This window comes from Schistocerca nitens, chromosome 5 (assembly GCF_023898315.1).
Source record: "Schistocerca nitens isolate TAMUIC-IGC-003100 chromosome 5, iqSchNite1.1, whole genome shotgun sequence".
Taxonomy (NCBI): domain Eukaryota; kingdom Metazoa; phylum Arthropoda; class Insecta; order Orthoptera; family Acrididae; genus Schistocerca; species Schistocerca nitens.
Window position 1 is genome coordinate 825,979,369 of NC_064618.1, and position 16,885 is coordinate 825,996,253.

The window sequence follows — 16,885 nt, forward strand, 5'->3', positions numbered from 1 at the left end:
TATTTAGAAATCTGTATAGAGGTATTTGTTCAACCAATACTCTTTACACAGTTACTTCCTAAACCTAGTATGTTGAGAATCAGCAACTGTAATGGTTCAAACTAAGCATATACTGCAATATGGTAAATGTTGCAAAAGGAGTAACCTTCTGACAGGTTTCATTATTTTCATAAATTTATGAAGATAGTCACATGCACATTTGTACCTTAATTTCTGTTACCTACTGAACTGTATTTCATGCAAAAGTACTGAAGACAACATTGAAACTAAATAGTATATGCAATTTTAACTGTGGTACTCTACTTGGAACCTACACAAAATCTGATCAATAAGTATATTTTATTTTCTACATACCATCCTGAGAACATTTTGTACAAAGCAACACACATAGCTAGAAAATTTTATTTTTGTTCTTGCTACTCAAGAAGAAAACAATGGAATCTGCAGCAGGGCTGTTAAAAATAAATGGTGTCTGATGCTTGATAATATTTATTAACTCTTTAATATACCTCATATGCTACATTCCAACAATCATTTTTATACATGATTAAATATTTCCACTTGGGAATTTGAACGAAATAAATAAACTATTTAGATCACAAACATGTCATACAGTTAGGGATGTTCCTCAAGCAGTGACACTTGTTAAATAATATATTGATACACGCAACACAAAGAACATTCAGACAACATACTGCGCAAATTATATTTTTCCAAAACTCGCTGTCTACTGATTTTGTACCTGTTTCTACTCTGACATGAGCCTTCAAGCTAATTACATCTGACCGTCATACGCAAATGCGAATGCAGCATGTATGGCGAATAGAAAATTAATAAATTTAATCCCTTTTGCCCATGCCCAAACAACTAAAATATTATACATACCATCCGTGAATCCTATCTATATAGTTAATGTAATGTAAAAAGGACAAACACGAAACAAATATAAATGCCTTGTGTACATTAACAAATGTTTTGGTGGCATTTGCCAATTAAAATTCACCTGGAACATGCTGTTGGTGCTTGTAGGATCACAGAAATTTAAGAATACTGCCGTCTTAGTATCAATATGTAATGTTGAAATATAAAACTTGTGGCACACGAGATACCAATACTGCGAATTATGCCTTTGCCTCTAGTTCTAAAATCACTTTCTTCACGTCCTCAAACACCTGCTCCGCCGGTTTGACAGAGTCTACGCGATGCACAAGGTTTTGCTGCTCGTAATGTTTAACTACGGGCAGCGTATCATTCATGTACGTGACAAACCTCTTCCTTAGAGATTCCTCGTTGTCGTCGGACCGCCCCATTCCACGCGCCAGGCATCTCTGCGTACTGACTTCCTGTGGACAATCTAGGAACAGCACTCCAAGCAGCTGAACGCGATCCGCCATGTTCGCCGTCCACCCGTCTAGGTTCTCTTGATTACGTGGGAAACCATCGATTAAGAACTTGTTGGAGCTCGATTCCACCATCGCATTCTCCAGCAGTTTACATGTGATCGCAACGGGTACGATAGTACCATTGCGAATGTGTGTCTCTATAAGTTCTCCGTACTGCGAACCCGGTTTCGTACGCTCCGCTCGCAGCAGGTCTCCAGCTGACAAGTGTATATATCCGAACTCGCTCACGATATTCTTGCACTGCGTGCCTTTTCCTGAGCCCGGACTGCCCAGCACGAATATGACGCGTGGCTTCTGCGACGCAGCACTCATCACGTACTTGGCAACAGTGTTCAACCAACTAACCAGCATGCAGGCGAAGCGCTCGCAGACTGCGGATCGTTGCCTTGCCGGCTGCCGTGACGCCCGCCGCAGTGCTGCTAACCGCTGAAACTTCCCCGCGCGGCCAACCGCTGTTTCCCTGAACGCAAAAACGTGTCGGCACTTACTAGCGGAATTCAATAGCACTTTTTTGTTTGACAACTCGTAAGCAATTTACAAAGTATGTCTTAATACTATTCTATCAGACGCAGTACAGAAAGAGCGTAGTGATTTGGCAAGCAAGATTGACAGGTCTGCATACAAAAGTAAACAATCTCCATGTACGAAATAGATGAAAAAGAAAATATGCCACCAAGTTATTGCTTAGCGGAAAAATGCTATCATTATATTTTATTTATAGACAAAAATTACTCATTTATGTCACATGAATGAAACAGGAAGACTTCATTTGCTTCTAAAGCGTAGTCGCCCACTCTTTCGTCGTGTAAAATTGATAAACGATCGCCAGTAAACGCTAACATAAAATCAGATACCGGTTAACCTACGCAAAGTAGAACAACCACAGCTAGTTCTCAAAATAGCCACGCGTGGCGCCACAACCTAGCCGTTGTACATCCTGCCATCTGCAGGTGGCTTTGCCAACTACATCAACGGTGACTCACGGCGAAGCGTTGGCGGCCTCCTCTCTTCGGTAAAATATTTGTAATGAATACTGCAGGCATATTAATCAGTCAATGCGATGATGAACTGCACGTGTTCCTCTAATAATATTTTAACAACTTCTGATTCGGAATTTACAATAGCCTGAAGCAGAACTGAGAACCGTTTAAATACATAGCATTTAAAGCTGTTTACAACAGAAAATGAAAACTTGTAATTAGACACTACGTAAATTGACTTCATTCTTAATTAGAATGTTTCGATGTCAGTTATTTAGTGATTGAAAATGTGATTTCTATTGAGCTACTGAAGAACTACAAGTTACAAGAAAGAAAATTGTTTACACGTTAAAGAGGACAGTTCATCTTCACATTAGACGAAAATACTTAACAAAAATGTGTATTAATCATAATCTTACCTCAAAAGCACATTGGTTAAGCGTCCAGAGTCCATTTTTACAGACTTTGGTTGAGATGTCTTTGTCGAGCATGCAAGTCAGGTATAACTGGCCCTACTATTTTAAAAATATATGAAGCTTGCATGAACACTACGGTGTACTTAAAAGCCGGCTGTACATTGTTGATAAACACATGCGGAACTCTTTTGTTCCTGCAACGGCTTTCCACAGATAATAATAAATACGTATCGTTGCCATGCAACGAATCTCCGGCAAATGCAGTTCACTAGCATCCTGTAACTGGTTAGCACTACGTTATCGGCTTGTCTTTGTACTTTGCGAAAACTAAATCACTTGGGCCACATCGGGATCAGGTAACACATCATTTATCTAAAACGAAGAGTCTAGCAGAATGTACAGTCGTACATGTCAATAGTTTTATACGTGTATGGGTGACACGTCGGAAATAGGAATCTTATTTTAAACGTGCTTAAGTTAATATGAATCATCCCTAGAAGTTATACACATAACTGTTTGGATCAGTTATTTAGTACCTACGTGTTTAAGGTTATACATGGGTGTCAAGATCCGTTGTAGTATGCATTATACACATACTTTCTTCCTTAAAATGATTATAACTCTCTGGCTGTGGTATAGTTATGTGATTGGGAATGTAGTCGATCAGGACAAACTAAGTAGTCTTTGATTCTTATATATGGGAATCTGACGTTTAATAAGCGGAGGTATTAGGGGTCTGAAATCCATTTTAATTAGGAACTTCCCGTGTAGAAAGACAATACTGGTAACTGACGTAAACGACGTCGCATAGGCATGCTGCAGTATTCGGTAACAATAGATTCAGAATATGTTTCTCTGGCGATTTGGGTGCAACAGCAAATAGGCACATTTGTTTGACGAAGTAAGTAGGGGTATTTTGAGACTCAGTAATAAATTTCTTAAGAAATTGTCCCCCATGGAGAACACTGAAAGCTGCAGGAACAGCATGTGAATTTCATTCAACGGAATGGAAAAATATGTTCTGCTGTGAGAAATACGGAATACACTACTTTTGAAAAGTAGTTTAATTTCAGTAGTTCGTCTGGTGAGCTCATTGTGAATAATTTTCGCGTTTATTTGTAAGACCATTCAGAAAACTTAAAGAATTAATCTTTGATTCATGGATAACTAGGTAGTACGCTACAACAAAATACCTTAAGCCGTATTGGTTGCAAATGGAGTAGGTGAAACGCATCTCAGATGATGAACCTGAGGGCTACATAGAACTTTTTGCAGCTAACTGTATAGTTATGTAATCCTGAACTAAGGAGACCGAAAATATTGCGCACTCCAATATTCCGAGGCCCGTTAACACAAACGAAATAATTTCGGACAATACTGGCCAACCAGCAGGGCTTAAGAACAATATTTGACACACTTTTTTTTTACAATTATGACTCAGTAGCTAGGAATAAGCTGTTCATTTTTCTGGAAAAGACTAGCATTTAAAGAACGAAATTATACCTATTGCTGAAGTACGTAAAAGATAAAAGGCATTCCTCTGAATTGGCCGCACTTACAGATCAGTCGAGTACACAGGTCAGTTTCTAATTGAAGCTTGTTGTTATCGGAAGTCTTTAACAGGGTGGTCGCAAATTCCCGTTACAGACTTCTAGGACTTGTAGAGGGGAGTGAGTACATCGTATTTTGAATAGGAACTCATCTCCGGAAACGTCACCCAACGAGACTACAGAGCGTCAAAGTTATAGGCGCGGGTGCCTGCAAATGTGCTTATACATGGGGTGATTCTGTGATGATGGAGAACGATAAATGTATTAATTTGAAGTAAGGATCCCTGTCCCGGAAACGAACGAGTCGAAAGTTTTAAACGAAAACCGTTCTGATACCTCTGACAGTTTAATACATGTACCGGTTCTTGTGTTGCGAAGAGTGTAGGGTTGGTAACTTTCAGTGGTGGTAGTGTGGACAAAAACGAGAAAAAATGTCCAGTAAACGTGGGCTCTAAAGTGCGTACCTTAACAGCTATGAACACTCGCTCACATTAGCGAAAATGAACGAATGTCCATAGCTCCTCAGGTATGCAATTTAGAGCCCACGCTAATTGGACATTTTTTCTCGTTTTTGTCCACACTACCACCACTGCAGGTTACCAACCCTGCACTTCGCAACACAAGAACCGGTCCATGTATTCAACTGTCAGAGGTTTCAGAACGGTTTTTGTTTATAACTTTCGACTCGTTGGTTTCAGGTACAGGGATCCTTGCTTCAAATGAATACATTTATCGTTCTCCATCATCCTAAAAAGTCTGTAACATCATCACGGAATCACCCCGTGTATACGTACATTTACAGACGCCCGCGCCTATAACTTCGACGCTCTGTAGTCTCGTTGGGTGACGTTTCCGGACATGGGTTCCTATTTAAAATACAATGTACTCACTCCCCTTTACAAGTCCTAGAAGTCTGTAACGGGAATTTCCGACCACCCTGTATGGGTGGCGTGAACGAGACACCTGGAAGGGAAAATGAATACAGTTTGCGATTTCCGAATGTCAGATTATTTTGAGAGGTAGTTCACATTATACAGAGAAGAAGGGTCTGAAAAATGTGGACCGAGTATAAATACGGTAAATACATAGATATAACACTTGAAAAATTTTAAAAAAATCAAAATACCAATCAAATCAGCTACAATTGCAAAAGTAATCATGGAAGACAGGTACTGTTAACGCTGTGTCTAATCAAGACCTGTTACAATAAAAAAAACAACTATCTTCAAACATTAGAAAATGATAAAAAATGCTATTCTAAGGCTAGAGCCCAGAAAAATGTTTTGACAAAATATCTGTGTAATCAGTAGGCGTAATAACTACTTATTTACACATTTGCAGCATTGTTATTTTCTTTCTATTTTTGATGGTTATTTTGTTTTGTTCTTATTATTTCGGGAGAAATCTACTGTTTATATGCAGCAATATGGCATGCTGTGAAACTGAAATGTGCCCACGACTGCTTTGCCTAAAGAAACGTTCTTACGCTATGATGTATCCAGCCCCTTATCATGTTTTTCTGATTAATAAATTGTTTGCTTCTAGCTGTTTTGGTTCAAAATGGCTCTGAGCACTATGGGACTCAACTGCTGAGGTCATTAGTCCCCTAGAACTTAGAACTAGTTAAACCTAACTAACCTAAGGACATCACAAACAACCATGCCCGAGGCAGGATTCGAACCTGCGACCGTAGCGGTCTTGCGGTTCCAGACTGCAGCGCCTTTAACCGCACGGCCACTTCGGCCGGCCTCTAGCTGTTTTATGCACCTCCATTTTAAGACACTGGCACAGCGGACAAATTTCATACGGAAACTGCAAAGGCTTCGGCGTTCGATCCCTTTTGTTCTAGTTGGTATTTTTTTACATTAACGTGACATTCACCTTTGTGTCACTATGGCACATCTGAAAATCACCAACCTGCGATAAGGTTGGGAATCCATACCTCAATACGTGGGTCAAGAGTCGGACCAGGCGAGAAGCCTCGGTAGTAACACAGGGCTTGCATTCAGCCGTTTTCCTCCCCGATTCGAGCTTGTGATCCGTTTGTAATGGCATCGTGTATGCAGAGATTGGTCGACGAGAGGATACGGAACAAAAAAGGTCTAATGAACTTATACCCGGAAATGTATGGTTTCCATTCTAGAAACCGTGTTTTAAATCATACATTGTCACAGAGACTGCGGTCTAATACGCGGTGTACCGTGTAGCTACAGTTGCAGTATGCTTGGTTTCCTCCTAGAGCAGGGCTTAACAACTGGCCAGTTTTGAGCGCGAGTACTCGCGTCTGCTCAGGCACCTGCTCGCGAGCAGGTGCAAGGTCGCGGAGTAGGGGGGAGGGGAGGGAGGGGAAATGCGCGCGCACGTTTGAATGTGATCTCGTGCTCTTAGCAGATTTAACTAGCCATCTGAATGCTTTGAACATTTTACTACAAGGTAAAGATCTGCTAATTACTCATTTCATAGATCGAATACGAGATTTTAAAATGAAATTGACACTTTGGGTGAGTCAGCTGTAAACAGGAAGCCTAGCTCATTTTACTAAATTATCATCCATGCAAGATGTTCACAAAGACTGTGAACGTTATTCACATAGTTTAGTTGATCAGCGCTTTCAAGATCTGACAGCACTAGACAGTGATTTTGATCTGTTCTCTCCATATTCAGCGAATATTTAAGAGATTCGTCCTGAGCTGCAGCAGGAAATTATTGACCTGCAGTGTGACAGAGAATACATAGACAAATATCAGAACAAGAAAAACATTTTGGAATTCTACAGACACTTCCCTCAGGACAGATTTCCTCGTTTGCACAAACTGGCGGCTACAATAATATCAATGTTCGGTTCCACGTATTTTTGTGAACAACTGTTCTCTGCAATGAAATGTAACAAGACGCGCTGAGAAACGCATTGTCTGATCGAAATTTAAACTGCACGCTGCGCCTAAAATGCACAAGAACAATTACTCCGAACATAGACGCAATTGTAAAGGACAAAAAGTACAAGATAACCGAGAATCCCACACTTCAGTGACACCTTTTATTTTGTAACAGTTCACAAATTAATGCGAATGTAGAGGCATACACTAAGCTAATAAAATTATGTGGCATGTGTACATTCTCCTTTATTTGTTTCATTTGTCGCAGTAATAATTCGTGAGTGATATCCCTGCAGGTGGCCGCGGATTTACATTGACTGGCGGCAGCTGTTGTGTGCCCCACGTGACTTTCCCCACTCTCCACTCTGGTCCGGTAGTGGGGGTAGCGTGCTCGAGCTGCTCCGTGCTCGCACCTTGCTGCTCACAGCTTGCTCCGCGAGCACGTATGTTGTGAAGCCCTGTCCTAGAGGGTAGTACTGTTCCTCATACGTCACGCCCTAGCGCCCTCTCCTCCCATAGTGAATGGTAATGTTGTGTCCAATTCACTTCTCTTGCTGACTCACCTTGTAATGGATGTGATACAGCATTTTACACAGTGGTTCCGTATTCGAATCGAGAGCTTGCCGACATGGTGTTTACTTACAGAAAGGCAAATGGCAGTGGGCGACGAGCAGCAAGGTTGTATCAGGAAGCCTATCCCCGCCGACAACAACCGCATCATTCAGTGTTTGCAACAGTGTTTCGCAGTTTGTCTGAGACAGGTTCGCCGGCCGGGGTGACCGAGCGGTTCTAGGCGCTAGTCTGGAACCGCACGTCCGCTACGGTCGCAGGTTCGAATCCTGCCTCGGGCATGGCTGTGTGTGATGTCCTTAGGTTGGTTAGGTTTAAGTAGTTCTAAGTTCTAGGGGACTGATGACCTCCGAAGTTAAATCCCATAGTGCTCAGAACCATTTTTGAGACAGGTTCATTTCAGGAAGCAGGAAATCATGAAGGACGTATCCGAAATGTTCGGACACCAGACTTGGAGAAAAATGTGATTAACATTATGGAAGTCGACCACCGTTTCAGTACGAGGCAGATGGTCCGCCAGTACAGGGTAAGATAGACGACCGTGTGGAACATTCTCCTGACAATTGTTACTACCCTTATCACTGCAGGGCTTACTTTCCACATCGGGAGTACGAGGTGTGGCTAGAAAAAAACCGGACTAGTACTGGTGAAACAATAAAACGAATGCAATAAGGCTGAAAGTCGCGTGGCCTGTCACGTGACTCTCGCTCCGCCTACTGCTCGAGTTTCATCTGCCTCCTGCACTCAGTCTGCCCGTGGCGTCTGTTTTAAGTAGTTGACGTTTTGTCTGTGCGTCGGAAAATGTAGAGTGTACAGAAAGAACAGCGTGTTAACATCAAATTTTGTTTCAAACTAGGAAAATCTGCAAGTGAAACGTTTGTAATGTTGCAACAAGTGTACGGCGATGATTGTTTATCGCGAACACAAGTGTTTGAGTGGTTTAAACGATTTAAAGATGGCCGCGAAGACACCAGTGATGACACTCGCACTGGCAGACCATTGTCAGCAAAAACTGATGCAAACATTGAAAAAATCGGTAAACTTGTTCGACAAGATCGCCGTTTAACAATCAGAGCAGTGTCTGAGTTAACAGGAGTTGACAAGGAAAGTGTTAGGCAGATTCTTCATGAAAGTTTAACATGAAAAAAGTGTGTTCAAAAATGGTTCCAAAGTGTCTCACAATTGAACAGAAGGAACGCCGAAGAATGATTTGTTCTGACATCCTGGAAAACATTGAAAGTGATCCCACCTTCTTACAAAATGTTAATACTTGCGATGAATCGTGGTTTTTTACTTACGATCCCGAAACTAAACGCCAATCGATGCATTGGAAAACTCCTGGTTCTCCACGACAAAAAAAAGCACGAATGTCAAAATCGAAATTCAAGGCAATGATGATTGTTTTTTTTGACATCAAAGGGATTGTGCACATTGATTGGGTACCAGAGGGACAAACAGTGAATCAGCATTACTACATTAGCGTCCTGGCTACCCTACGTGAGCGAGTACGGAGAAAACGGAACGATTTGTGGAGAAAAAAGTCATGGATCCTTCACCAAGACAATGCCCCAGCTCACAGTGCGTTGTCAGTAAAGACGTTTTTGGCAAAACACAACATTCCCATCTTAGATCATCCACCCTACTCACCTGATTTGGCCCCCTGTGACTTTTTTCTTTTCCCTAAAGTCAAGTCAGCTTTGAAAGGAACTAGATTTGAGACTGTTGAAGCAGTAAAAGAAAAAGCGACGGAAGTAATGTATGGACTTACCGAAAATGATCTGCAGCATTGCTATGAACAGTGGAAAATTCGTATGGAGCTGGGTGTAGAGACCGAGGAGGAGAGTACATTGAAGGAGATAACATGAAATTGTAAATAATTGTAAATAAATGTTTTTTCCAGCATCAGTCCGATTTTTTTCTAGCCGCACCTCGTATTCTTGTCACTGTTTTCTTCACCAGGCAACCACGATTCCGGGATTTGTGTCATCCATCCTATTCATATTCAGAAGTATCGTGTATGCAGAGCCTATTCCAAATGTCGAGATGCTGAAGCAGCGTATTCATGCTGCCTTTGATACGGTTCGGATGCGGCCTGGCCGATATGAAGATGTGAGGCAGAACATGCTACGGCGCTTACACGCATGCTTTGAGGCCCACGAAAACCATTTTCAACACGTACTGTAACTGTGGCTACATGGTACAGAGCATTACCCGCAGACTATTTATTTGTTTACATATTTTACGCCCATATTGGAGCACTTTAGTCAATCCATATACATTTGTCTTAATATTAGTTGTAGATTTGGCTTCTCTCTTCTGCTCCCAAAACTTCATCCTTTCCGACGTGGCTGCCCTTTCATCATCAGTTATGGTGTGTCTTTTGTGTGTAAATGTCTTTAGTTTAAATCTCGTATCACTGTGGTTCAGGATCTTCTTCTCTGCCTTCAATTTGTTGCATTGTCCAGCCTAACTCGTCTAAATCGTCTTGAACTTCTTTGAACCAGTTACTTTTCCCAAAGTAGGTGAACAGTTGTTTCAGTAGCCTGGTTTCTGGTAGTCTGGAAATGTGGCAGAAAAAAAAACAACCCCCACTTCCGCATTTTGTCAATTATTGACTCAGTTTCTTGGTGTACAATTTCGTTGGGTAATAGTCGCCACTGTCCCTCTACTTGGTACTTTTTGTTTGTAATTGTTCTAAGGATTCTTCTGTCTGCCTTTTGTAGTTTGTCTGTGGTTGATTTGGTGTTCATCTTGACAAGTGTTTCACTAGCACAGGTTGCTTCAGGTTTAATAGCAGAATGGTAGTGTCTGAGTTTTGCATTTATCAAGAGACATTTCTTTTTGTATGTTTACCAGGTGATGCGTTGCGCTTGTTTCAGTTTAGTAGTTCTGCTTTCTACTGACGTTTTCTCGTTTGAATCCCAACTTATAAGCTCCCCAAGATACTTGAATTTATTTACAATTTTGTTTGTTATCATTCATTGTAATGGCTGGTGTTTCAACCTTGAAGCATGGCATCATTTCTGTCTTTTCAAACGAGATCCGTAGTCCGACTTTTGCTGATATTTTTTCGAGTTCTTCAGTTTGGTGTTTAGCCTCTTCCACGCTATTTGCGAACAGCGCTAGATCATCAGCAAAGGCCAAGCAATTGAGTTTGATATTTTTACCAATACTGATGGCCGGCCGAAGTGGCCGTGCGGTTAAAGGCGCTGCAGTCTGGAACCGCAAGACCGCTACGGTCGCAGGTTCGAATCCTGCCTCGGGCATGGATGTTTGTGATGTCCTTAGGTTAGTTAGGTTTAACTAGTTCTAAGTTCTAGGGGACTAATGACCTCAGCAGTTGAGTCCCATAGTGCTCAGAGCCATTTGAACCATTTGAACCAATAGTGATGTTTGTTTGGTATTTCTTATTCCATTCTCGCATGACATCCTCCAGTGCACAGTTAAATAAGAATGGTGAGAGTCCACCCTCCTGTTTAAGTCCAGTCCGGATTTCAAATGATTCAGATAGTTCCCCTCTGAATTTAACTTTTGATTTAGCATTCTTAAGGGTGAATCCAATAAGATTAACGAGTTTCAGGTGCAATCCAAATTCCGCGAGGATTTTAAGTAATGACTCACGATGGATACTGTTATATGCTTTCTTGAAGTCAACAAAAGTGGTGACCAACTTCTCGTTTCTCACTCTTTGATGTTTCATGACCTACTTAAGGCTGATAATCTGATCTGGACAGCTTCTTCCAGTACGAAATCCCCCTTGATATTCTCTAGGTTCTTGGTCGAGTTGTTCCTGAATTCTTGCAAAGATAGTTCTAGACAAGATCTTCTATGAGACACCTAGCAGCGAAATCACCCGATAGTTGTTTATATCCCATCTATCACCCTTTTTGTGTATTGGGTGGGTTATAGCTGTATTCCACTCTTCTGGTAGTTTTTCAGAATTCCAGGTGTCTACTATGTGCTTATGGAGGTTCTGAAGTATTTGTTTATTTGCGTTCTTCCACAGCTCTGCAACCAGTTGACTCTCCCCTGCTGCTTTGTAGTTCTTGAATCACCGAGTTGCTTCGATCATTTCACTGAGATCTGGTGGTGTAATCTTCTCTGCATATGTTTTGTTTGCTGGATGTGGTTCGAAATCTAGGAGGAGGAGGAGATTAGTTTTTAACGTTCCGTCGACAACGAGGTCATTAGAGACGGAGCGCAAGCTCGGGTGAGGGAAGGCTGGGGAAGGAAATCGGCCGTGCCCTTTCAAAGGAACCATCCCGGCATTTGCCTGAAGCGATTTAAGGAAATCACGGAAAACCTAAATCAGGATGGCTGGAGACGGGATTGAACCGTCGTCCTCCCGAATGCGAGTCCAGTGTGCTAACCACTGCGCCACCTCGCTCGGTGGTTCGACATCTAGGTATTCTTTTAGTTCCTCGGCATTTCGTAATTCTTTTAAGTGATCACTAGAATGTTGGCACTGTCTTGATTATTGTGCGCTAGTTTCCCATTTTTATTTTTCATCATGAGTGTGAGTGGAGTATACTTTGATTGATATTTTCTGACTCCCTATAACAGTCCCTTGTTTTATGTTGTTTGAATGATTCCTGTATGAAGTTTAGGGTTTCTTTTTCATGGTCTCTTTGGATTCTTCTGATTTCTTTAGCCGCTTGTCTTCTGGCAATAGTTAGCTCTTCTCGAGATTTCAGTTTTCTTTTGCTAGCATTCAGCCTTGCTTTATCATATTCTTCATTCCATCAGGCATGTTTCTTTCTTCTTCTGACAGGGGCAATCTCTTCGGCAATGTTTTTCAGTTTATCAATAATCGTTCCCAGTTCATCGCTTGGAAGTGTTTTGCATCTCTCTGAATACAACACATTATTTATTAAATAGCTGGGGTCGTATTTTCTCCTCCTAATGGATTTTGATGGTTTGTTTTTATTTCTTGGGGTTAACTTAATTTTTATCTTTGAAATGTGATGATCTGAATTTATATTCACCCCACGAAGGACTTTGGCGTTATAGGTTTCCTTGTGGTACTTTCTATGCATTGCGACATGGTCTACTTCACTTCTACCTCAATTTAACAATAGGGCATTTCCAGGTCATTAACTTGTGCGGTCTTATCTTGAATCTTGTAGTTTCGAGAATAAGTCCATGATCTATGCAAAGTTCAATTAGTCTTTGGCCATTCTTGTTTCTCAGTTTATGAGCTGGCCATTTATCAACAACAGTGCGATATTTTCTTTCTTTCCCAGTTTTCCATTGAAATCTCCAAGCAAGATTTTCATATGGGTGTCAGGGACGTTTGATATCAGTTCGTCCAGTTCTTCCCAAAATATTTCCGTTCCTTCCTTATCTTTCACGTTTTTGTCATTTGTTGGGGCATGGACATTAATCAGAATATAAATTTTGTTCTGTACTTTGATTGTTAAGGTTGCCGTTCTTGGGGAGTTCGACGTGAAGTCCTCCACTGAGACTAATATACTATTATGAACCAGAAATCCCATTCCAAATTGCGGGACACTTTTTATTACTCTTTTTCCGGAGGTCCTTTGTACAGACGGTATCCCCCAGATTCAAATGGGTCCTGATTTACGTTTTGGAGTTTCTGAAGGCCTGTTGTTAGAATTTTGTGTTGATTAATTACGTCTGTTAAGAGTTTCAGTTTACCAGTTTTCATTAAAGAATTTATATTTAATGTTGCAAAGAAAGAGAATTTTCCGGGTTTGCTGAATTTAAGTCTCTATCTGCCTTTTGTCTGATGGGCTGCCAGGTGCGCCCAACTCACCACAATCTTCTAAGTGACACCCCACCGTATCCGAGTGGTGTCTTTCTTGGACCCACGATGCTGTGTATCCAAGACGGTGGATTCTTTCGTTAGAAGACTTTCCATGTTGGGTTGATTGACTGATCAATGATCAGTGTTCTGACCGTGGTCAGGATTTACGATTCCAGATGTGATGTGGAAAAGTGATAAATGAAAGTGGTGGGATGATGAATGATATTTTGGAGTGTGTTTGGTCAGCGAGAGCTATTTTATTTCGCTCAAGTCGATCAGCAAGCCTGGTTAGGATCCCCTATCTGCCACCTGCGGCGCGCCACGTTGGAGTATCACCTCTCCGCCTGCTACGACAACGTAGTAGGTTCGTGGCTGCAGTCTCTAACAATGTATGATTGAAGAAATGGTCTCTACCAGGGAAGCCATGCATTTCGGGACATAAGTTCATTAGACCTTTTTTGTTTCATATCCCCTCATCGATCAGTCCCTTGAGTTTGCACATGGTAGAAAAAATCACCCTGTATATTATGGAAGGTCATGTAACTTTTATTTAATGCTGCACTACACTTCAAAATGTCTCAGATACATGACACTAATTTTCAACATGGTCACCAAGTCTCCATATACAACAGTCGGACTGCTCTGCCAATAGTTCAGTACCTCGACGATAGAAATCCGCTGCTTGTTCACGGAACAATTAGAGAACCGCTTTTGAATTTCCTCATAGTTGGAAAATCTCTTGCGCCCCTCCCTACCAGATGTTCTTTAATTCCCCATCCAACCGTCGTGATTTAGGTTTTCCTCAGTTTGAAAAAATCGCTTGAGGTAGTTGCAGGGATGGTCACTCGCAAAAGAACACGGTCCATTTCCTTCAGCATATGCCAGCTTGTGGTACGACGCTAGTGACGTCGTCGTCTACGGGATGTTTAAGCTTAATCTTTCCCTCTCTCTCTCTCTCTCTCTCTCTCTCTCTCTCGTTCGCTGACTTCCCTCTTCCTCCCTCCGCTGCTAGTACGTACGTGCGCGCGCGCTCGAGTGTGTGTATGTGTGAGTGTAAAACTTCAGCAAGCTTCCGCAACTAATTCGCTCCCCACAGGCAGCCTGTTGAAATGCTAATCTGCGAAAATTAATGCAGGAACGCAAACTCGTTCTGTGCCAGAGTTATATGGGGTGCCCCAGCCTTTAAATCTTACAGTCGACAAGCAGTCTGCTTAAAGTGAGGCACCGGTTTCCCGGCGTCGTTTAGTGAGATCGTAATTTCCAAATGAAATGTGTGCAAGAAATATCATTGTGTCAAGAAACTGATTCTTGGTACATTTCCAAGTAATATAAGTCGAGACTAACTCAGTAACGTGGAACTCTTTCGGCACGCCGCTCAGTGGCCGCGCGGTTTGAGGCGTCCTGTCACGGACTACACGGCCCCTCCTGCCGGAGGTTTGAGTCCTCCCTCGGGCATGGGTGTGTGTTGTTCTTAGCATTAGTTATTTTAAGTAGTGTGTAAGTCCATGGACCGATGACATAAACAGTTTGGTCCCTTAGAAATTCACACACATTTGAACATTTGTTTCGGCACGATGATGTGACGTGGTATGGATTCTACAAGGGACCAAAAGCGTTGGGGAGTAGATTTGCTTACTGGAATATTGATCAGGTGACCTGGGGAGTCTCACAGGCACCTGATGTCGTGGAAAGCTATTCGGACCATTTGGTCTTCGCTCCCTGGTGACATGACGAGACTATGGGTCTTACTTAGCTGCAGCTGAAGCTAAGCGATCCAAAAACATCAATATAAGAAATATGGGCTACAAGGATGAATACCGGCTCATACTGTGTTGGCCACAACATATTTATAATGAACTGGCGTAAAATAACGAAAAAAGCGTCGGGAGCAGCAATTGCAACCAGTAACATTAAATAGGTTACAGAAATGACAATCATTTTTAACGAAAAAGAATTTACCAAACAATTGAGAAGTTGTTCCAGTAACGAAGCTCGCAGCAATTGCAGCCAGTAACACTAAATAGGTTACAGAAATGACAATCATTTTTAACGAAAAAGAATTTACTAAACAATTCGGCCTAAGGAAAAACAAGTTTTCAAATTTCAACCCAAAATATAAGAGAATATGTTCCAGTAATGAAGCTCGCAGCAGCTACTCGTGCCCTTGACTATTGCATAATCGAAAAGTGCATGGGGCTGACGACATCCCAGTCTCGCGACACGCCGAACTATTCAGTTCTCCTCTTCAATGCAACAGCTGTCTATAGTTCAATTATAGAGAAATGTAGTGTTGTATCAAGGTATTAAGGAAATAGACGAGCTGTGGAGGCCACAGGTTCTTGCGATGCAATTTCCCGTTCATTTTCTCAGAGTAATAATAGAAGCGGGACGAAGAGTCGTGCTATCGTTGCGTGGTACTAAGGACACCCAAGCGCGATGCCGAAGGAGAATAGTCTGGCTGTAAGTGCAAAGGTTGTCGGGAAACGGCATGTCGAATCTATGCGGTCGTCGCTTGTTCGTTCGCGCCGGTAAATGCTCGCTTGGTGCTCAATAGAGCTGCCAAAATGGCTGAAAACGAGAAAAGCGACTGGTACGGAACAAGTCCAACGATTGCTTCACTTCGGAGACGGAGTGTCCCTTGGTTCGGACCCACCATATGATCGCAATCAACGTCGATGCAACTTCACGTCCAGACGATCGTACGATTGACTGTCAATCCGACGTAAACAGCAGGTCTGACGTCACGCTAGTCACGCGACAACCCCAACTATTCCACCTGCCGCGGCGACGGGGTCATTTCTTCTCCAAACACAGCTGCTAACTCCAATTCTGTTACTCACAGTTCCAAAAGTAATTAGCAAAAAACAGAAACGGAAGAGGGTGGCGTATCGGGCGACAATGAGAGCCTTCGTAGCAACACAACCCGTCAAAAAAAAAAAAAAAGTTGTTATATTAACTTTAGTATGTTGTTAAATTAACCTAATTACGTCATGTATTGGAAAATATGACTCGTTCCACATCATTACGAAATATCGTATTCATGATCCATGGAACTAGTATTAATCTAATCTAATCAGGCGATTCCTTAACCGAGACTGCTAAACATCTTGTCCCCGTTCGGTGTTAGTGTATCGCGAGACATGGGTTTGGGATTTCTAGCAATCTGCTGTACGCTGCACATGACGCCCTTGCGTGCGCAGTGGACGCCACGCAGCCAGCAAGTGTTTTCCTTCACGAACAAAACTTTATACCATTAGGCATGTTTATCGGCCCGCCACAGTTTCTCATATCCATCTAGGGCCTAAATTCTTAAGATTTTGTAA

General features: G+C 42.0%; 1 protein-coding gene across 2 annotated transcripts; it reads right to left on the bottom strand.

Moving 5' to 3' along the window:
* Window positions 1–473: 473 nt before the first annotated feature.
* LOC126259630 (UMP-CMP kinase 1) lies at window positions 474–2,852 on the bottom strand. Of its 2 annotated transcripts, none has more exons than XM_049956552.1 (2): window positions 2,803–2,852; window positions 474–1,863 (listed from the first exon to the last, which is right to left on the bottom strand). In XM_049956552.1, exons 1-2 carry the CDS (start codon window positions 2,835–2,837, stop codon window positions 1,122–1,124), a joined length of 777 nt encoding a protein of 258 aa, XP_049812509.1. In that variant the 5' UTR covers window positions 2,838–2,852; the 3' UTR covers window positions 474–1,121. The 2 variants fall into 2 exon arrangements, with proteins under 2 accessions (XP_049812509.1, XP_049812508.1); XM_049956551.1 differs by lacking the exon at window positions 2,803–2,852 and adding an exon at window positions 2,136–2,252.
* Between the last annotated feature and the right edge of the window lie 14,033 nt (window positions 2,853–16,885).